This window comes from Gekko japonicus, unplaced genomic scaffold (assembly GCF_001447785.1).
Source record: "Gekko japonicus isolate JY-2015 unplaced genomic scaffold, Gekko_japonicus_V1.1 scaffold1323, whole genome shotgun sequence".
Lineage (NCBI taxonomy): Eukaryota > Metazoa > Chordata > Lepidosauria > Squamata > Gekkonidae > Gekko > Gekko japonicus.
Genome location: NW_015165279.1, coordinates 362390 through 385407, shown reverse-complemented (window position 1 = coordinate 385407; position 23018 = coordinate 362390). Strand labels below are relative to the sequence as shown.

Genomic DNA, 23018 nt, shown 5'->3' with positions numbered 1-23018 from the left:
TTATGATAATGGTCATTTTGATACAGAAAGAATTCACCTTGTCAGTTTTGTTTAACACTAGGCCTTGATATATACTACAGTTTGGAGACTAGTACAAAGAGTATTAGTTTGATTGTTTTTTTGTTAAGCTCATGATATAGAAAGAAAAAACACTCAAATGTGAACTAAATACTTCATAGCTTTATAATGAACAATTGTGACTATATTCTGATACTAATTCTTGCTATGTTCTTTCACTGACATCAAAATTGTTACCTGTTACCTATTTAAGTAGCATATCTACAAATTTTGAAAACACATTTTACTCTGGTTATGTGGTAGCTAGTAATACTCATTGATATGTTACAAACCAGTCTCTCCTTTCTCCCTTAGGAGATAAACATGCACCAGTACAAAGATCTTCTCCCCAAAATGATTGGTCAAAATAACTTGGCAAATTTTGATTAACTCATTGTATGTATTCATTGTGCCGTGTTCTGAATTATGTATTTTGCTGGGAGTTGACAGGGAGAGTTTCTTATAATTTATGACATTAGCTTATAATGCTGTATGCCTGGGAAGCCATACATGTTATTATTTGTATTAGTACCTGTATCTGATGATTCCTGCTCATGTTCATTTTGACTTGATCTGCCATCACTGCCCAAAGGAAGTTGATCTTGGTTTGAGTCTTCATTTTAGTCACCATCATAGAAGACCATGCACATAATAATATACTAATTAATTGGGCATCTTAATGTTTATAGATCAACTCCTAGAACTTTTTCCTTATGAAGACTATTCTTTGATCATCAGATCTTGAACTTTCACATTTCTGCTACTATGTGTTAGATAAACCCTTTAAAAACATTAAATTATTCAAAATTATGAAACGTTAAAGCAAATTTTAACTGCTATAGAGTAATATTTCACACTTCTGTTATTTGCAGACAACTAGGTTCTAAGCATCACTTGCAAATGAGATTTTTTATTATCTCACATTCACATGGTGTTTTGCCACAAAGCCTCTGTGAAAACAGTTCGTTCCATAAATATTGTGACGAGAACAACAAGCAGAATGCAAATTAATAAACAGTTATAGGCTGTGGTGCAGAGTATTTATACTTGCAGAAATAACATCATGATTTAAAAGTTGTTGAATCAACATTTCTTAGACTTAGGGAGAGGCACAATGTAATTTCCTATACTGCTGCTATAATTTATTGTGACATTAACTAGCTTCAAGCCAAGAATGTGTATTAAGATCTGAATAAGAAAAAAGGTTAAGATGGAATAAAATTATAAAGAACACATATACAAACTTCTTGTATGTGCACCAATGACTTATTTGGCTGAATGAAATCACGTATTTTAAATGCAACAGAATAAAGACCTAGTACATTTAAACTGATTGGGCCGGGGCACAGCACACAGTATGACTCATAGTAGGAAGGGGACAAAGCACACAAGGCGATCAGGCAGCTTGAAGCTGCTTGAGAGATCTATGCTGGCCCTACAAAGAGTAATTTTGCTACTAATGAGCTCTATAACTAACACTACTCCTGCTACAGCAAAAGCATGTTTCTATTTAGATGACCAGACCCCTTCTTCATATTATTAAAAGGGTTGGCTGTGGCTCATATTATCTTATGAACTCAAGCTGATCGGATGACCCTAACGTTTAAATTTCAGAGGTATTTCACAAGATATTAAAAGAAATTAGAGGCCACAGTTCATTAAAAAAATTGGTTTCAAGTCCTCATTACCAACACAGAGAAAGAGAATTTGCTTTTCCAATGAAACATAGTAAGATTACATGAGTTACTGAGTCCTACTAGAAGTACCTGTTTGAGCAGATTTGTTTTCACGGTCACTCTCACTTGGAGGAATAAGTATTTGTACCACATCATGGCTTGTTCTATTTGTGGAAGAGCTTCCTCCTCTCCTCCCTCCAGGTTTATCAACTGATAATAACTGATCTTGATGTGATTCTTCATCTTTGGCACTTCCATTGACGAACACTGCTGTTGAACCATGGCAAATAAAGCTCAAATAAATACCTTCATCCTGGATTTTCAGATGTCCAGGAGATAATGGCTCTTATCCAGAAATCTTTGGGTTCTGTTATGTGTTTACAGAGGTACCATGCATACAAAATTCCCCATTTACTTCAACTGGGAGGAGCTCTAAGCATGCAATCCTTTGCAAGCATAGAGCTGCTGCCTCTAATGAACTGAGTTGGGGTAGAATCAAAGAGGTCCTTGTGCACAATGAAGTTTCACCATAAACAAGAAGCTGCTGTTTTAAGGAGACTGTGCCATTCTACATAGTTTGAACATTGTTGGCATTATTTTAATCACTTATCTGACCTACAAAATATATACATTTATATCTGAGATTATGGCTATACAGAACAGAACGATCATCTCATAAACAAATTAAGCAAATTCTGAATGGTTAGGCCTTAACATATCTGACATCCCTTGCAGTTAAGTATCCTGCAATTTGGATCCAGCAAGATTTAGAGTCCTTGTTGGGATATAATAATCATGAATTACTTTTGAAAACTGAAGAAGAATTGAGCTATTGGCAAATACTGTCTTTATCATGAATTGGCAGAATTATTAGTATCTGTTTTACCAAAATTATTATTTGATTTATTAATAGACCACTTCAAGGGACTGTACATATCTATGTATCTTGGGGAAAATCAATTAGGAACTTTATATGGTTGGAGAAATTTAATTAGGAATTTCATATGGTTGGACAAGCCTTCTACGGTTGCTTTGAATACACTTAGTCAAGGATTCAGGAATCCAAAGTTAAAACTGTATTATACTGCTAAAAGATTGGTGAATATGAAATAATGGTATTTCCCAGATAAATATGTGTTCATTTTAGAGCCCTTCATTCCTAGACATTTTCTATTAAAAGATCTACTTTGGTTAAAGAAGAACATCAGAACTGAGTAATCCCATTTTAAAAGCAATATATTTCTAATGGTATAAAGTTAAATATTACTTAAACCCTGATCTTTTACAATAACCTCTGAATTAGCTAATGAACAATCACAGCAATATCAAAATCTTTGTGTATTTAGGATTCCAAAATAGAAGAATTTGGATGTAATGGAAAATCTGGAAAAGGATAACTAGGTGTTATGAGTAAAGGGTTTTAAAACTGGAAGACAGATCACCACTATTCCAGTTTTTTTCAGATCAGGCACTTGGCAAACATGCTACTGAGGAATAGTAGAGATTTTAAGAACAAACACATCCTTTGAGCTTATAATTAGCACTGATCACCTAACTGGTGGTTTACTCACTAAAATTAACTTTTGTTACTAATTCTAGAAAGCCAAGCACTGTTTGTCAAGCTATTCCAAAACTTTTGGTATATCCATGTTTGACTCACAAAAGAAAAGGGTATAAATCACACTGATACTGTCATTTTTGTTGCATGTTAAACTGATAGGAAACAGGAATATTCCTATGAACAAAAATTATAGCTCAGGAAGCATTCGTGAATATAGCAGCTCTGTAACACAAAAAGCATAACCTACTACTCATGTTGTGGTGAAATTATTTTAAAATGTAATGTACAAATTACTGACTGCAAAAAAAATTAAACTATAGCTGAGCTGAAACCTTTTTTTAAAAAACCTCCCAACCGAGGGGGGGGATGAGGGCCTTGGTGAAATACACCCCCCTCTCTCACTTTTCTTGTGGTGGCATGGTCATATGGGATAGAAAAGGTAGAGAAAGAAGTACTTTTATCCCTTTTTCACAATACAAAAACTTTTGGGCACTCAATGAAATTAATGAGCAGTAGGCTAAGAACAGATAAAAGTACTTCTTCACTCAAAGAGTAATTAACACGTAGAATTCACTGCCTCAGGAAGTGGTGGTAGCTACAAGTATAGACAGTTTCAAAAGGGGGTTGGATAAACATCTGGAGCAGAGGTCCATCAGTGGCTATAAGCCACAATGTACAGATGAAACACTGTCTGGGGCAGTGATGCTTCCAACAGTGGTAGGGCTTCTGGAGTTCTGGCCTTGCTGGTGAACCTCCCAATGGCATCTGGGTTTTGGCCACTGTGTGACAGAGAGTATGAGACTGGATGGGCCACTGGGTTGATCCAGCATGGCTTCTCTTATGTTCTTATGTCATGGCTGTGAAGGAAATCATGCTCCTCTATGCTGGGCACCAATCTTTTTATTATCCTGTTTTTACTTGAGTGATAAGGCTTCAGACATTATTATCTAGCCAAATCTCATTGTGTGTATAGCTCCCAAGAAGTCTCATCAGAGTAAAGGAGAAAAACCAGGGCTATTTTTGGGCAGGAACGCACAGGAACGGAGTTCCAGCTGGCTTCAGAGTTGGCCATGCCCACTACAGCCAAAACCTCTGCATGCGTGGCTATAGAGGGAAAGCCTGGAGAGCGACCCTCCCAGTGACTCCGAGGTGGGTGGGCCAGGGGGGCTCTGGAAGGATTGGGGAGGCATTTAAATGCCTCCCTATGCCTACCCTGGCCTGTCCAAGGGCCGGCTTGCCTGGGCTCTCCGCAGCCATGGGGCGCCTGGGCAAGCCAAGGGAAGGAATGGGGTGTGGCCTAATATGCTAATGAGCTGCACTTTCAGGGTGGTGACCTATTATGCTAATGAGTTCCTGCTGTTGGGTGAGGCGTATTATGCTAATGAGTTCTTGCTGGGCTTTTTCTACAAAAAAAAGCCCTGAGAAAAACAATGCTTCCTGTCTCCATCCATCCTCCCAGGACAAAAGTAATATCAATAGCACCTGGCAGTAGGAAAAAATATGATTGCTGCTTGGCCAATGACTATGTAAACAGGTGGCAGTTGGAAAGACCATTTTGCCACCACTTTTGTCTCCCGCCCTCCAACTGCTTGTAAACAAAGTGGTGAAGCTGGGAAGTGTGTGTGTGTCAGCTTAACACTATTTTACAATAATAGTTACAAACAGAACAAAAGCAACTCTCACAGTTTACTCTGAATTTATACCTTCCGCACAAGTAAGACTCACTGAAGGAAAGAAAACTTAAGTTAACAGGTGCTCTAGGACAATCTGAATCAGAATATGAAAGTAGACAATTAAAATTGATATTTACTTCTAATCATGACGTGATAATCCATTATTTATAATGATACCTGCATGAAAATCTTCTTCCAGATCGTTTTGTTTTTCATCTGAAGGAACAAGTCCTAGATGCGAATCATCTGAGGTCGTGTTTGTAGGAAATGAGGCTTCAGCTTCCAATCCAGAATGAACACCATCTTGTGAATGCAGAGTTGATACTTTCTGTGTGAGGAAATTACCACTGGACGACACAGCTGTTACAATGATGTTTTTAATCAGTTCCAGTATTTTGCCTGTAGAGCAATCAACTTAATTGTTCTCTTTATCTTGTAAAAAGTATACATGGGTTGCTTTTTCATTTATGCTCATAGGAAAAGGAGAATGTGCGTAGATAATATTTTGGAAAGCATTATTGGATTCCACAATGTCTCATTATCATTTCAGTTTCCAGAAGTTGCTGATTTTCCCAACAGTGCCCAGAGATCAGTAGCAACACATGAAGTGAATGTAAAGGTAACATAGTCAGAAACCAAGGGTCAACAGCTTACACCCCTAATTCACCTGTCAAAGTATCTGATAGATGTCAAGGCTGTGTACAATTTGGATTTACGCATCTTAAAAGTCCATAAATATTCTCTTGTTTATCTTCCCTTTCTTCTTTTACTTTGACACTGTACTTCATGGCTTCATGGCTTTGTTTCAGGCACTAGGCCACAAATTTTGGATAGATAATCCAGAATTCCTCCTTCAGCTCACACTTATTTTGGTTGGCGTTTTGTGTTACAGTTGGGGTGGAGCCATTTCAACAGGTGTAGCCTTATTTGGCTTTAAAGGTGTTGCTGTTTACCAAAGAAATTAAGAAAGAAAGATCTTGAGGTACCACCACCTTAGCACCAGATATATCCTTCAGAGTCAACTCTTTTCCCAACATTCAGCAGAGAACATAATGTGTGAAACATTATGATGATTGTCAAAGAAGTTCCAGAGAACATGCCTTAGATAAATACTGTAACCGGCACCCAACATAAAACACCAAGAACACAAGGAAAGTAAGGTAGTTCTCCATCCATGAAAGAAAATGCCGAAAAGCCACCATGTGTAAAGAAAGCAGAAAATGTCATGGAAATTATTATGAGGAAGTAGAATTTATTAATCTGTCATATTCTAATCTTAACTTTAATCTTAATGCTAAACTAATGCCCTAATGTTCAATAAATCTATGCACTGATGCTTTCATATAGTAATTTGATTTTTTTTTAAATGTGGAAAGGTATCACAAATTGACATTGCACAAACTCTCTGCCTCCTAAATATGGATGTAGTACCAATTTACATGCGACTGAAAGCATTTGTTTCATGTAAAACACTGAATGGTAATTTAATTGGCTCCAAGAAATAACTCATCCTTTTTTTCCAGAGTGACTTCCAAGTGTGTATCCAGCACATACATTTCATGTCACATTTAAAACTAGCCAGAGTGACTGTGAGTTTAGCAAGGAGGTTAAATCTTGTGATCTTGTGACATATGAAAGCACTTTTAAAATATGGTTGGGCACAGATGACATGGTAGTTTGGAACTTCTGCAACCTACAACAGTGTTCTGTGACCAAAATCAATTCAGGCTGGTACTTTATGATTCACTCTTGCTTAGTCAAAACCAAAATACTTGAGCTTTTGGTTTCATGGTTTTGGTAAATGAAGCAGAATGCATCTGGAATTAATGCCTTCAAATGTGCATTTTAGCATCCACTCCTTTTTTAAAAAAATAAACTATATTAATTGCAGATGTAGTAGCAATAAGAACTAGACAGTGCTTCCAATGCTTAAGTTTTATAATTCAATACTTTAAAAAACATACTCTATTTTATTCTTTTCTGAAGCAGGCAGTACTTTCAAGATCATGCTTATATGCTTATACTGGTACCTGTAGAATAATGTTCACCATCACCTGGAGGAACAGTTCCAGGTAGCGTACCATCCCTTGTGTCATTTGCTGAGTATCTGACTTCATTGTCCCATCCAGAGTGTACAACATGTATCAATGAGTCACGGGTTGAGTCTTCATGTTTGACATCACTGCTGGAGACCACAGCTGTTGTAACAATGATTGGATTTATATTGACGAATAACTGACATTGCTCATCAATCTATTTCAAGAATTTATCAGAAAGAGGAGAGAAACCCTGTATATTCTGCTGATATTTTAATGGGCAGTTCGCATATACATGTTCATTGCAAGTGAATTCCTGAGCAGAGTTTGAGTTGCACTGATATAGAAGAATTATAGTGACATTTATTATTTGTAGAACAATATCACTAACTTTCAATCCGCTGATACCATGCTTTCCCAATAGTAGCAGGTATAGTAAGAACTACTGGAGCACAAACAGTGCCAAATGAGTACAAGTATCCTGACCAATACCAGTGAATTGTGTTTTAATCTTCATGAGAGAAAATCAAACAAATAATCATGAAGAAAACCTAACAATTTCATCAACAGTCAGTATAACTTAGTGTCTCTTGTTAAATCAAAAGAACAGCTTACGCTGCCACCACAAAACATACATTAACCACCATCCCTTTGAGGTTGGAACATAATTTGAGTCTGACCTCAAACTACATCATGCTAATACATACTTGACATGATTAACTGAAGGATGTTAAACAGTTTCTATTCCTAGCCTCAATACTGTTCTATGTACTATCAAGCCATAGACACTGTATGTTCAGTATGTTTCTAGCAGAGGTAAAATATGACCTGAAATACCTGCATCTCATGCAAAAGAAGCCAAAGTAGAACAAAAAATACCTATCAAGTACATGGAAATTTCACAATAGACATTCCCAATGAAAATGCCTAACACAGTATCGTCTTCTGTGCATGGAACAGGGGTCACTGGGGGTGTGGGGAAGGTATTTGTAAATTTCCTGCATTGTGCAGAGGACTGGACTAGATGACCCTGGTGGTCCCTTCCAAATCTATGATTCTACATATTGATTTAGAATTAATCAGACAGCTACCACCAAGAAGTCTAAATGTCTCATGAACAGAGCAAGTTTTTCCTCTTTAAAAATACATATAATGAGGTGAGGTAATGCCTTTCACAGTTACTTTGCTATTTCTGATGTCACTGTGAAGTTTTTATTTTGGTCTTCTTATTCACGCAGTATTTTTTATAAGATATAATAATTAACACTTAAATGTTTTGCCCGAAGTTGGTTCAGAGGGCTGTTGCACCTCCTTGTAACCAATACTGGGCCACTGCCTGGAGTAAATCCAATGATCTTGGGTAGAGGTTTCCTCATGCGAACCATCATGAGGGCTGGCAGCTGTTCAGACAATGGCTCAATGAGCTGAGATCATTTTATTTGTTGAACTAACATTTCCTAACTAAACTACTGTCCGTCAACAACTTCCTACATAAACCAGCTGGTATGTCAACAGTATGAGGAAAGGAGAAAGAGCTTTAACATCCATGAGTTTCGCTCTTAATTCAAGAAAGTAGGGTTGGTTCCAAGAGCACTTCTTGGCAACAACTTCTCACAGGAATCTGATCTGTTGTTTTGGAAACAATGGGAAATTTACCAAAATCTATAGAGGAACTTTTAAAAATCTAAATGCAAAAGATAGCTTAGTGCATGGAAAAGGAGCATGCTCTGACATGAACAACATAAAGCCAAAAACAATGTAAGAATGCCAAATAAACTGTAATAAGAGGTAAAGTTAGCAATTTTGGAGGTTTTTTCCCTTTGCTTAAATTCTGGTACCCTTATTGGTCCCTACAATCTTTTTTGTACTTAGATGTGAACACCCAAGAGATACATCAAATGTGAATAATTTCATTTTAGGGCTGCAATTGGGTTCATGTGCACTTGTGTTTTAAGGAGCAACGGTGCCTACAATGCCTCCATGATGCTATTCACAGTTGGTATACCTCGCACGTATTTGGATCTTGAGGATTTACAGTGAAGTACATAAAATTTATAGCAACTGCTTTTATCTTGCAGATTAGTATTCTGTCCATCATACCATCAAAAGAAAGAGAAAACTATGCCAACATTACACACTACTTAAGAGACAAAAGATAAAATAGAGAATAGATGTATTGTTTTGTCACTGAAGAAAGACTAGAAATACTGCCAAAACTCTTGTCCATCTTTAGAAAGTTTTTTTAATATCCTAGGCATGAAATTAGTTTTAAATCCCTGCGAAGCTTATAAATTCATGCCATCCTGCACCTGTTTTTTATGTTATATAAAAAATACTTATTACTTCTTGAAAAATGGCAGCTAATCAGCTCAGTAAATGTACATATAATGTTGCAACCAATCATCAACCAAAATAAAAACTTCACAGAAAAAGCAGCTAGTCAGCTCAGCAGCAATTATACATCTAGCCTTGAAGTCCGACAATCTCGCCTCTGCTGTGCACCTCTGCAGCTAGAGACCCAGCAAATTTGGCAACTCTGCAGCTAGAGACCTGGCAAACTTGGCAACAGGAAAAGGCGCCCAAAGTTCCTCATTTCATCTGTAGCCTTTATCACAAGCCAAAACACTTCTTCAGATAACAGGAGAAAAAGTTACAAAGTTGGCACAAAACGTCTTGTAAATTTTAAAGCATTTATCACGCCATTAATATTTAACAATTGGACAGCAATCCTTCAAAGTTTAGTTACTGGCAACTGAACCTGTTTTGCTTGTCATTATGAAAATTATTTCTCCAGTAGTGGAAATTCTGTTTTTGAAGGCATTTTTTACCTTCTAATAGATTGCTAAGGAGCCCGCTTGTTTTCTGAAGAGAGATGCAAGGTGAGAATCTGTAAAAAAAAAAATTATCTGTTTCCTTACTAGTTGTTGAAACATATTGTTCCTTGATTTCATTTGTGTCCCACCCAAGAAGGGTTGCTAATTTGAGAATTTCTGATGTAGAGACTTCTGCACGTCTTGTAAGATCAAATCCGTTGTGACCGTGTTAAGTTTCCCATAGAAACTTTCTACCACCTCCCACAACATTTTCATTTATTTCTTAGGCTTACAATCACTTTTAATGATAGTGATCTGGGTAGACTGTTTAGACTTGTAGACTTATAAACAGATATAATCCCCTTAAATATCTTTGTAAGGAAGAGACCAGCTTGTATGTAAAACAGCAACTCTGAAGAACTGAATGAGGACAGGAGGGGGAGGATTGACCTTGCCAGTCATTGCAGGAACTGCCCGGTTCTTAGCTTCCCAAGTGCTGCACAGCTGAGATATCTTAATTAAACAGCTAGACTGGCTAGAGGGAAGGGTAGCATCTTAACAGATCCTTCTGAGGATAAAAGCCAAAAAGGTGGGGCAGAAAGGAAGCACGTGTCTTTTGGGCAGGATATTTCCTATCTTTTGGAGTTTGAGTAAGTTTCAGCTGATTTTAATGACTATTTGTATTTTGGCAACCATTGAAGGACATTAAATTTTCCTTTGTTCATCTAATTATTGTTAATCAAGGTTCCCTTGCCTTTTCTTTGATAATAAAAGTACTTTTGCCTGATTTACTAAACTGGGGTGTAGAGCTTGAAGTCAAGTATCCTAACAGAGAACCCAAAGCCTGCTTCATACCATCTTACTAACCATGCTATCATTTGCCAAAAAGCCTGATGATACAACTGTGTCAAAAGGTTTGTTTGTCAGAAGGTTGATGACTAGGGTTGCCAGCTCTGAGTTGGGAAATACCTGGAGATTTGGGGGAGTACAGCCTAGAGAGGTCGGGGTTTGGGGAGGTGAGGGACAGCAGCGGGCTACAATGCTACAGAGAGTCCATCCTCCAAAGCAGCCATTTTCTCCAGGGGAACTGATCTCTGTTGTCTTCAATTGTAAGAGCAGGAGATCTCCAGGCCCCACCTGAAGGCTGGCAACCCTACTGATGACTTTTGCCAACAGAACATCTCTCTTTATTATGGTCCTATACAAAGGATGATCTTTTCTTGACAAAGATATATGTGTAAGGATAACCAACAATTTGTCCATTCAAGACATTTTTGCCCATTTTCTGTCCCTTTCGCTGCTCATAAAGCACTGCAAGCAATGTTCCCTTCTAAATTCCCCCACCCCAAGCGGAGCAGATCACTTCCTGAGCAGAATCTAACTGCTGTAATCTTAAAATGGGAAATGGGCAGTGGAAGGCCATATGTAGCTCAAGACTGTTGCTCAGAGGGGCTTCCTGTGTTAATGAGCAGCTGCTCACATGCACATCTTAGAAGGAACACGGACAGTAAGGGAACTATTTTGTTGGCAGCTATTTTTTTCCTGATTAGAGTCTGGATTTGCTTTAGTAAGACTGTTATGGCTGGTAGAGCCTAGAATTCTTAAAGAGGGAGAATTAAATAAAAACCTTGAGTCTGTATGGTAGTTTGCAAATATCACTGTTTTCTAGTTCCAAAAGAAACCAAATTTTTAATGGAAGAATACTAAAAGGAATTAAAGACTAAAGGATGCCTTCAGAAACTATCCACTGATTTCAGTTTTTGTTCAGCAGTAGCTACGTGACAGGAAATTATCAGAACACTACTGAACCAAACCACGGAGGAATAAAATTATCTGAGTAATGAAGAAAGATAAAAACAACACCATTCTGGATTCAACAATGCCTGGGAATTGCAGTAATGAATGTTTGACAAGATAATGATTTCATGTCAACAAGCTTTTGTGACAGTTCTCAGATATATATAGCTATGAAGATTTAACTGCAGGCTAAAGAAGGAGAGCCACAGAACTAAAAGGGGAAGAGCTATGACTAAAAACCTATTATTGAAATAAATGACAGAGCAAATGCGAGGAAGCATATGCAAGGCAAGTCACTGTATAAAAAGGTAAAGGTAAAGGTTCCCTTGCTTGAAAGTCAGTCGAGTCCGTTTCAAAGCCGAAGAGCCAGCACTGTCCGAAGACGTTTCTGTGGTCATGTGGCCGGCATGACTAAACACCAAGGCGCATGGAACGCTGTTACCTTCCCACCAAAGTGGTACCTATTTATGTACTTGCAATTTCTTGCTTTCGAACTGCTAGAAGTAAAGAATTGTATAGAAGTGGTTTTTTTCTCTTTTTCCTTGGGGAAATCATTAAGAAATGCTTACTGAAACTGCATTCTATAGTAAAGATTTTATTTTAGTTGTGCAGTCAGTTATCTGTTTCACATGCAGCTTTTATAGGCAGGCTCCACGCTGACAATTTTAAAGAAAAGATGGTCAGCCACAGCATAATTTTTAAAAAAGCATTTGGACTGACCACAATCCTTTAATTCCAGTCTCCAATGGAAGCAAATGGAAAGAGAAAATAAAAGTTTGCACCTTATGCAAGTACACCTTTTCCAGAAACCACTATGAGAAGCCAAGCAAGTCAAGGCCTTCTGGCTCAGAGGCATTGTTATACTGGAATAAAGCAATAGAATGGCAGTGAAATAATTCAGCCAAGTTGCCTAACGCCTTCAAGTGCAGTTTACTTGCTGTGCACACACACAGATATCAGAACTCGAGGCTACCAGTACCAACAGAACATGCAGTGTTACTGCAAGTGCTTGAAAAACCTTACTGACAGGGATGTGTTGAAAGCCAACGTGAGCAATATTTTATGTGTGACACTGACAATCAAACACTAGCTTCGTTTCTTGTTAACGGGGCATGAGCACAAGTTCTCTTGTTGCAAATGGTTGGATGACTCAGCCTCAGAAGTGTTTGTCTGAGTCCTGTTTTCCCAGGAGATGTGAGGAAAACTGGCAATAATTTCCTATCTTGATGACAACTGGTCTCTTGGCCCAGATGTTTGACACTGCACTGATTAGAATTCAGGTAAGATTATTATCCTTGCTGGATGTTGTGCTGCCCACTCCCTGATGTTCTTCAGACTGCCACAACAAAAAGGAATCTCCAGGAACTTGTTGAACTTGTGTAGAGTTTTCATGATTAATCCCATATCTTGATACCTCATTATCTGTAAGGATGGCAGAATAACTAACATACTGAATACATGCTGTGCCACCAATGTCAATAAATTATCTTCTGTCACCACTCTCCACTAGTTCAGAGGCAAGGTTCACGCTCAGTGTTCCTGAATGGAATTAGTGGTCTTGTTTTTATTCAATGTAGCCTGAAAATTGAGCTATCCCAGGATGAGAACAAAGAGATGAATCAGCTCCTGCAGCAAAACCAGGAAGGACTCATGAAAGGAATTGTACAATTTAAGTGCAAATAAATATTCAAAGGCTGAACAGGTTTGGGGAACATAAGTAAGTAAACAGCAAATAATCAGAGCCTATTAACTAGAGATATAGCCACTTTCAGGAGTACCTCAGTAAAAAGAATTATGCTTACTAGAACCAGGAGAACCAGGATAAAGTTGTTCCCCGCCATCGTATTTGTCCCCTTCATTTCCAGGTTCTTCTAGTTCTTCGGATGAATCTTTTTGCTTCTCATATGAGTCTAAATCTGTCATGGTTAAAGGATTATTGCTTTTTCCCATAATATTATAAATAAATAGGAATTTGAGATCTTCTGATAAATATATCCCATAATGGGGTGGGTCTTGGTCCTCTCCTTGTGGCAATGCAGAGGAAAAGGTCTAGTGCTATCACTAGTCCTTTTTTCATCCATTCATTTACATCACCAAAAGATGAGGAGATGTAAATCTAATGGAAAGGATCTCAGTGATAACAGGAAAAGAAGCAACAATCCAGAAAGAGGAAATTGTTGAGAAGAGGAACACTTCAATGAGAAGAGGAAGATCTCATGGGGGGGGGGGAATGAAACTGAAACTTTCCATTTTAACAAATGGAATGAAAGGCAGAGGAGTGGGATAAGAAATTCATGCTATAAAAATCCGCAAATATTTTTCTGAAGACTACTTGCCATTTATTCAAAGAAAAGTAATTCTTAGTTGTCAGCTTTGAACTCCCAAAACATGCATAAGGAATTAAATGTATCCTGCACCTAGCCTGAAATGTTAACAACTTCTGTGGATGTTCTCCAATACAATCATATTCATTATGTTCTGATATCAGCCATAAACGGTGAGATAAAGTGCAGGTACATTCATTCCCAGGAAAGCAACCAGCATAGTGAAGTGGCTCATAAAGACCCCTTCCCAGCTTAAGACTTAGCCTTGGAATATAATTAAATCTGGTGGAGAAGTTGGCATGAAAGAAAAATAATGGTACAGAAACTGTACATACAATATACTACGGGGCATATTGGATGCTTGTTTAAAATCTAGGTAATTGGCAAAACAGCAATTGCCAAGACGGAAATATTAAGCATGAGAAGTACCTTATAATATCCAAGTGTTGTACCAACACAAAAGCAACACGAGTGCACCCAAAGCAGAACAAAGCTTAGAGGGAGACTGAGTTAAAAAAATTGATTGTACCACCACATTGGCACTAATCCACAGGATAATGATGACCCTGGATCTAGGTACTGAACAGATTTGGGGAGAAAAGGCCAAGCATGTAGATCAAGTAGCTGCAGTTTGGGTTACCAACTTCAACCTCTTGGGCCTAGAGTGCTCCCCAAATTACAACTGATCTCAAGACTACAGAGATCATTTCCCTGAAGGAAATAGCAGCCCGTGCTGACCTCCTCCCCTCTCAATTCTCCCCTCCACTGAGACAATCTCAAGGAATTTTCTAAGCCAGAATTGGCAACTGCAGCTGTAGTACTTACTATTTAAAATAGCTTTAATGATCCACATAATGTATAAGGAATAATTTGTTGCTTACAGCTAAGGACCACATTCAGAATACAAATTAGATTTTTTAAAAAGTGGTTTTGCCAATTAACCCTCTACAACTGACCATAAGTTTGCCCTTTTAATGGTTGCCATATCTAATTTATGAGTTTGCCAGCCTTCCTCAAAAATTTCATTTGAATATCTAATTTGTGTAGTTCCTATATTTGCAAAAACCGAGCAAACCAAGAATACAAATTGCAGATGCCATGTATCTTTATAATGTTGGGTTTCCAGAATCTCCCTCCCCACAAATCAACAAGTTTTAATGTAGTTAAGCCAATGCTGCATACAATGTTTAGCAATGATACCAATATGAACTGCTGTCTGTTTTCGATCTGCCATACAACTGTAAATAATACACTTTCGATAGACAACAGTTATATTTGCTTTTAGGGATCAGTGTCTCAAAATCTGATGTCAGCATATATGAAGGCAGAAATGTCCATATAAGGAAGAAAAGAGTTTTTGCACATCTGTATATCAAACCATCATTTCACCATCCTTATATATTCCTGGTGCAGCTGATGGCATCTCTCTCTCTCTCTATTATTTCCATGTTAGATACAGACCACATACAGGAATGTGACCACCGTCACATTTTCTGCTTCCAATTACAATTTTTCCTCAACATCACATCACGTAAATAGTTTAGAATGAAATTATATTTTCATGTTTAAGAAAGCAGGGCAAGCTGTCTTAGTCTGCGATACCATTCAAAGAAATGTCCATGCAGGTAACACAAATAGTCTACTCCATTAATACTACTAATGCATCAAGACTTCTAAAAGGAAGTCTAAGAATAATCCTCAAAACAGTTTCTCAAGAAAGGTACAATGTAACCAAACAATGCAAGGGATAAATAGGAACACATTTCCATGATAGAGGAAAATAGCCAAATTTAAATGGCAGGTTTGGCCATTGCATAAAGATGCCTCTAAAAGTAATAATTCATATTAAAATGATTATTAGGAAAAATATAAACATCTCCTTGACAATGGTTCTGAGAACATGCATATATCTATATGCCTCTGTATAATTACACAAACACACATAGTCATATCACAAAATCTCAAACTGAACTGGTGTGGGTGTGTATATATTGTGATGGTGCATATATGTTGTGATGATCTTGATAATTTCCTCAAAATCACACACACAACCATAAAATCATCCTTAAAATCTTTTTATAAAAAATGTTGACAATATACTCTACACTGAGTAAAAAAATGGATCTATAAGCACAGTTGGACTATCTTGCAAGACCTACTAATCAGAGCCAGGTATATAGTATGGTGTTTTTGCTCTTCAGGAATACATTAATACTCATGCATTAATTTTCTAAGGAAAAATATTCCAGAAAAAATTCAGGCAATAGAGTATAAATGATTATCCAAACTTGGATAAGAAACTATTGTCTGCTTAGGGCAGTTTTACTGAGTTAGTCTCAGGCATACACAGACCCTATCACCACCATATATAAAATATCACACAGTGTAAACATCATGCCCATAAGATTCCCCATTTCCTTCTCCTAGGCAGAATTATCATACATAAGGACTAACAGCAGATGATTTGATATGCTGGTGGGATGGGTAAATAATGTACATACACATCACCTAGTGATCATCCCCAGGATTCAATTCTAGTTTAACCATTCCAAAAACACTTGTTTGCATATCTGAACAATTAGAAACAATATCATTTCTGAATGGATGCCAAGAATTTCATCCCAAACATGTTCGACAGTCGAACTTCCTGTGTTCGAAGGTGTCGATTAGATGTGAGCAGCCCAACTGATCTGTTCAGTTTATGCCGAACGACTGCAAACAGCAGTTGAACAGGTTTGCATCAGGTTTTTTGCAAAACTGTGTAAGCACAAAGATGCTGCCAATTCAAACAGATTGGCAGCCATTAACATTGATATGAACTACTTAAACACACACCAAACGGCCATTAAAAAAAAACAACCATAGCACTTATTCAAAATTTTCATCTTAATGCACTCTTAACAATCAGATGCTACTTTCCTTGCATTTTTTTGCTGCCTCAACGGCCATTACCCCAACCTCCAAAAAAACCTCCAAAAAAAGTAAGACTTCAGCCCTTTTTATTGAAGGGTCCATCTTTTCCCGTGTATCTCTACAGTGAAAATGGCTAGAGACTTACTTTTTTAAAACAGTGAAAGCTTGGAACTCAGTGGAACTAGTCGAACATACAATAGATTGTCAAAATGATAGTTTGCACATTTGCTATAACCATTACTGATCTTTTAAAAAGCAGTCACACAGAAACGAAGGTGGGAATAAAACTCTATGGGGATGCATGTGTGAAAAGCTGATTGCACTATTATACATTGTTATGAAGGAATACAGCAAAATTTGAGTCCAGTGGCACCTTTAAGACCAACGAAGTTTAATTCTGGGTATAAGCTTTCACATGCATGCACACAAAAGCTTACACCCAGAATTAAACTTTGTTGGTCTTAAAAGGTGCCACTGGACACAAACTTTGTTCTATTGCTTCAGACCAACACGGCTACTCACCTGAATCTATCTGTCAGGAAAGAATATAGTGAAGCAAACTGCTGAACAGCTATGAACAGGTCAAGAAACAGTCAAATGAATTACTAAAAAGTCAGCTCCCTGTTTCCAACCAGCTAACAGCATATGAGCCAGACCAGCCTGTGTTCCAGCATCCTTACACAGCATCTCTGAATATCGGTCAAACACTAAAAGATGCTTTAGTAAGATATTGAAAGTGTACTATATTACCCTTATTAGGATTTTGGTCTTCATTATCATGATTTACATTGTGGTCCTCTGGATCATCAGGGCTCTGTAGGTGAGACTCATCTGCATAATAAATAGAAATAATTACTTGTAATCTTTTCATTTCCTGAGCCATCACACAAACTATGGGAAAATCAACATTCAATTCATATATGATACTTTGTGCTAAATGTAATTTAGAATAAGAATCATGATTTAAGCTCAAAGTACAGGGGGAAAAACTATATTTCAGAGCTGTTTGTCAGGATCAAAAATCAGTAAATCCACTGCCTCACTGCTGTCACCTGCCCACCCAGGAATGTTTTACATGGGTTATTTACTACCGGATCAATGCCCTTCAGCAGTGCAGTTCTTTTCCCGCTTCCCCACATCATCATGGTGCATTCATGCTCTTCCTGGGTTTCCCCCAGCTTTTCTTTCTCAAACCTGCTTTACTGAGAAGCCTGGGTGGTTCCGGTGTGGGCACAAAACTGTGGTTTTGTTGTTGTTGTTCAGTCGCACAGTCGAGTCCGACTCTTCGCGAACCCATGGACAAGATCTCGCCAGGCCCTCCTGTCTTCCGCCGTCCTCTGAAGTTTGCTCAACTTCATGTTCGTTGCATCTATGACACTGTCTAACCATCTCATCCTTTGCCGTCCCCGTCTTCTTTGACCTTCAATCTTTCCCAACATCAGGGTCTTCTCCAGTGAGTGCTCCCTTCTCATTGGGTGGCCAAAGTATTTGAGCTTCAGTTTCATTATCTGGCCTTCCAGGGAACAGTCAGGGTTGATTTCTTTTAGGATTGACTGATTTGATCTTCTTGCAGTCCAAGGGACTCTCAAGAGTCTTCTCCAGCACCATAGTTCAAAAGAATCTATTCTTCGGCGCTCGGCCTTCCTTATAGTCCAACTCTCGCAGCCATACATGACTACTGGGAATACCATCGCTTTGACCATGTCAGTTAATATTGTTATAACATTATAACAATCTGCATATGAGGTTCCCGGAATTCCTAGCTTTAATTTTTTAAAAATTAAAAAAATTAAATTAGCCTTTTTCAATGTAGATATTTATATTTATATAGATTTAGATTTCTGCAATGATATACAGATTATGATAATGTTATAATGATATTCGGTTGCCAGGGGTTTCCTAATGGAAAATCCCCAGTGGTACAGATGGTGGTAACTACTGCCAGGGGACTGGGGCAGGGAAAACGTGAGGAAACTTGCCATGTGGATGCCCTGTTACCACTGCTGTCCCCATGTGGAAAGCACCCTCAACTCTTCACTGCTCCTGCAGCAAGCCACATATATCCTAGAAAGGTTCCTGAACTCTTTCAATTTTACATTAGTTTGCAAGAATTCAGATATCATTTTGGTTGCCCTGAAAAATTAGCTGTATCTCATCAGACTTTGTGACTGGCATGTGTGATGTACCACACTACTTTAAATGAGGCCTGGGGAATGAGGAGGTAAAGAGGATTATCTTAAGGCTGCTGGCCTTAAAAAAAACCCAGGCAGATAATGTAGAAAATGTTGAGCACTTTTAAGTGAGTTTAACAAGTTAGAGTCACAAGTAGGAGAACTGAGAAAAACTTCTGCATGACACTTCAGAAAACCATTGATAGACAGTAATAAGTTTGAGAACCAGAAGTCTTCTGGCAGCTTAAAAACGCTTATCCTTGCAAAACAGTATTAGAATTTGTCATTGCTGGGCTAGTGGGACTAACAGTTTGGACCAGATGACTTCAACTTCATTTGTTTATGTTAATACAGAAAGGAATGGTGCTATTCACATCATCAATATGTCTAATTCTCAACAAGACCAAATCTGTGGATACTTGAATCCAGAAAGTGGAACCATGAACAGACATGGCAGATCTTTCTACAAGACTTAAAAATACCCCAAGTTTGCAGAAAAATCTGAAATCTTAAAAAAAAAAAATTGGAGGGGTTAAAACCCCCAGAATAATAAAAGCTGTGCTTGTAACTTTAAAAAAATGCCCTCAGCATCCATTGTTAGACAACCATACACTCGTCTAGCTTTGGTTTCTATCAATAAAAGGGAGGGTGAGAGGGCACGGCTCTTTCCAGGTCTGTTTTGGCCTTTGAGGGGGACTCATCAGGGCCAAGCCTGGCAGCAACTACTTGGGAACTTGTATGACTCACCCAGGCTTGGCAGCTTACTACTTTCAACAGCAGCCACCCCACAAAAGCCAGTGTGGAGTAATGGTTAGCGTTTCAGATTAGGATCTGGAAGACTCAAGTTAGAATCGCCACTCTGCCATGAAAGCTCACGGGATGACATTATCACTCAAACTTACCTCACAGTATTGCTGTGAGGATAAAATGGAGAAATGGAGAATGATGTAAGCTGCTTTGGGGCCCCATTTGGGGAAAAAGGTGGATAGAAATAATAAATATATCTGAAGATTGGTGGTAGATAAAAGGTAGGTAGGTAGGTAGATAGGTGGGTGGGTGGGTCAGAAGGTGAGAAGGAAGCAAGGAAAGGTAAGGATATGGAGGTTGCCAAGAGGGGTGAAAGAGGCAATAGTTTGGGGAAGGGGATACAGAACAAAATGAGTCTCTCCTCCATCCTTGCAGGTTCGTTAACTGCATAACTGGGCCCAGCCTGATGGTCTGTGCCGCACAACTGGGCCACAATTTTCCTGGGTAGAGGCTGCAAGGGGTAGGAAAGGGGGGAAAAACCTGAAGACAGGGGTACAGATAAAGGTAAGTTAGCTGGTGAGTTGGAAGAAGAGAAGACTATGGAGACTTTCAGGGAAGGGAAAGAGGAAAAAGTGGGGGAGTGGAAACCTGGATGCCCCTCACAAGTCCTTGCAGGCCCCCACTGTTTAATTAATTTTGTGGCATAGTGGTACGTATATGGGACTAGGACATGGGAAACCCACATTCAAATCCCCACTCTGCTACTGAAGCTCATTGGGTGATCTTGCACACGCTCTCAGCCTAACCTACTTTGCAGGATATTTGTGGGGATAAAACGGAGGAATGAAGTCAGCCACTTTGGGTCTCACTGGGGAGAAATGCATGCTTATACATGAAGGAAATAAATAAATAAATCTCAGTTATACCTGTAGGATGAACACCATATGGAAACTGAGTAGCGCCTTCATTAAAGCTGGTGTGGAAGATACCAGATGTAATAACATTGGGATCTGTTGTTCCTCTGTCATTTGCTGAACCACTGCCCATGCTACTGTCATCATCAGTAACTGGTGGCAGTTCTGTGTACAGGCTTCCCCCAATGTATCGTGTTCCATCAGCATTGGAAATTTCTGTCAGAAAGAATATGCCATTTTACATTGGTTAAATATAGATGACCATTAGCCGGTGGTAAATTACCAAAGTGTGCAGAGGTAAAGTTATCCTAATTATGTAACAGAATATTACAAATGGCTGACACAATAAGTGGTTACATATACAACATAGGAAGTTGCAACTTAGTATATGGCTCTCTTTGGAATACAACTCTCTCTGGTCTACACAAAGTATTCTGTGCATGGAATAGGTTTCTTGACCCAAGAACTGTGGAATGTATCAAATATGTAATAAACAAGCCTGCAAAGACAGTAAAAGGTTTTCCAACATACAGCATCATAAAGAAGTCTCTACATACGCAGAGCTTTGCAAATGCACTAGGGCCCACCAAACTTTGGACCATGCCCTCAGTTAGCGTTATGAAACTTGATTTCTGTGGGAAACACATAAAATTACTGGCTTCAGAGGGTCGTGAAGGGATACATAGGCCAATCCCCTCTTGGCACAATTTGCTAGCTTTAAATTATCCAAGAAAGATTCCACTTATGGGTTTCCAGGGAAAGAAAGAATTTAATGATGAAACTTGTCCAACTTGTCTATTAACTGTAAATGTACTGTGAAACTACTAAAAACCACTGCTTCTTATTATTCCTTCACTGTTCTTGACAGAAACTTGTGGCAATGTTTAGATATATTAAAAATCTATTAAATTTTTATTTAGCATTATAGTAAGCTAATACCAGTCTGTATCCTGATCCATGCTGTTAATTACAATATACATCATGTACATGACATTAAGAGTCCAGGACAGTAACTTACGCTACATGTAAAGAGTTGTATCCTACCACTACATTGAGTTAATGACCATGTCATTTTCTGGTAGAGGAGGGAGCCTTCCTTAGACGTAAGAGGCTCTCCTACCTTCAGAAAAGCCTCTTGCATCAGGGGAAGATCCTGCCATTAGTTGAGCAGAGGATAGGATACAACTCTTAGCACGTTCTAGATTCCTCTGAGGATAGCCTTGAATGTTATAAGAAGCGTCAGAAAAGCAGATGTGGAGGTACACCCATGCTTTGAATTGCTGGTGTTTTTTAATGTGCACATGAAGGACAAGCATATGAATCCCATGGGACCATGCAAGGAAGTATGCACACATTATTAATGTATGTAGTGCTACCAGTGCACACGGTACTGCTATATAGTAATGTTAGCCACAAACTCTGGCCACTACCGTAGTGGTAAAGTTCTCATTTCGCACATTACATAAGCAGCAGAAAGCAGAAATATGAGTGTGCTCTTTGACTTTTTGTTACTGCCTCTAACATGTAAGTTGTGGAGGCTATACCATTCCTAACAAAGCCAGGAGGCAACAGCAAACCACTGTAAGTTTGATTAATAGGGTACTACTTCTTTTGTAATTTGGTTTAATAATAATATGGATGGCTTTTAATCAACTCGGTACTGATAAAACCTGATTCTTGCAGGTGGATTATTGATAGTTTCAAATTAAGTAAATACTTATACCATCAAATTGCAATCAAGTATTATTATATAGATGCACATGTATGTATGTATGTATGTATGTAGGTATGTATAAAGATTCTATTCTAAAATTTATACAGAAATTGGGGAGAGGCCCTGGCTCAGTGGCAGACCACCCATTTCACATGCAGAAGGTTCCAGGTTCACCACCCAGCACCTCCAAATAAAGGAACAGGTAGCAAGCAATGTGAAAACTGAGACCCTGGAGAGCCACTGTCAATCAGAACAAAATAAAGCTGACCATGGTCCCTGCCACATGGCAGGGAAAACACTGGCCAAAGTGCGGCTTTTAAAAGCCGCACCAAAAAAGAGACGCCGTGCCGGGATCCCACAATCCCCTGAGCCGCGGTGTTGTTGCTCCCCGGCACGATCAGATGCTGGGGAGGAAGAGACGCAGTACGGCCGGGGGGCGGGGATGCCCCGGCGGAAAGACGCGCCGGCGATCCCACGGCCGGCAGTGATGCGGCCTTTTTTGCTGCGGGGTTTGGCCGGGAGGGGCGGATTGGGAACGGGCTGGGAACGGGCGCAGCACAATTCCCAGATGTTGCTGTGGGATCGCGCCCATTTCCTACGGCCCCGATCCGTCCCTCTCCCG

The 23018-nt window shown here is 38.8% G+C and overlaps 1 protein-coding gene across 6 annotated transcripts in view; it reads right to left on the bottom strand.

The window, feature by feature from the left end:
• The window catches only part of CD44 (CD44 molecule (Indian blood group)), a 123700-nt gene that overhangs the window by 28523 nt on the left and 72159 nt on the right, over window positions 1–23018 (bottom strand). For 3 of the 6 annotated variants that reach the window (XM_015410297.1, XM_015410298.1, XM_015410301.1), the window contains exons 5-11: window positions 20695–20898; window positions 17601–17681; window positions 13416–13529; window positions 6998–7165; window positions 5145–5366; window positions 1824–2003; window positions 590–670 (exon numbers count right to left, since the gene is read on the bottom strand). In XM_015410297.1, the coding sequence (XP_015265783.1) occupies window positions 590–670; window positions 1824–2003; window positions 5145–5366; window positions 6998–7165; window positions 13416–13529; window positions 17601–17681; window positions 20695–20898 (1050 nt within the window). The remainder of the gene's footprint in view (window positions 1–589; window positions 671–1823; window positions 2004–5144; window positions 5367–6997; window positions 7166–13415; window positions 13530–17600; window positions 17682–20694; window positions 20899–23018) is intronic. The other 3 variants (XM_015410299.1, XM_015410302.1, XM_015410300.1) reach the window with 3 other exon arrangements.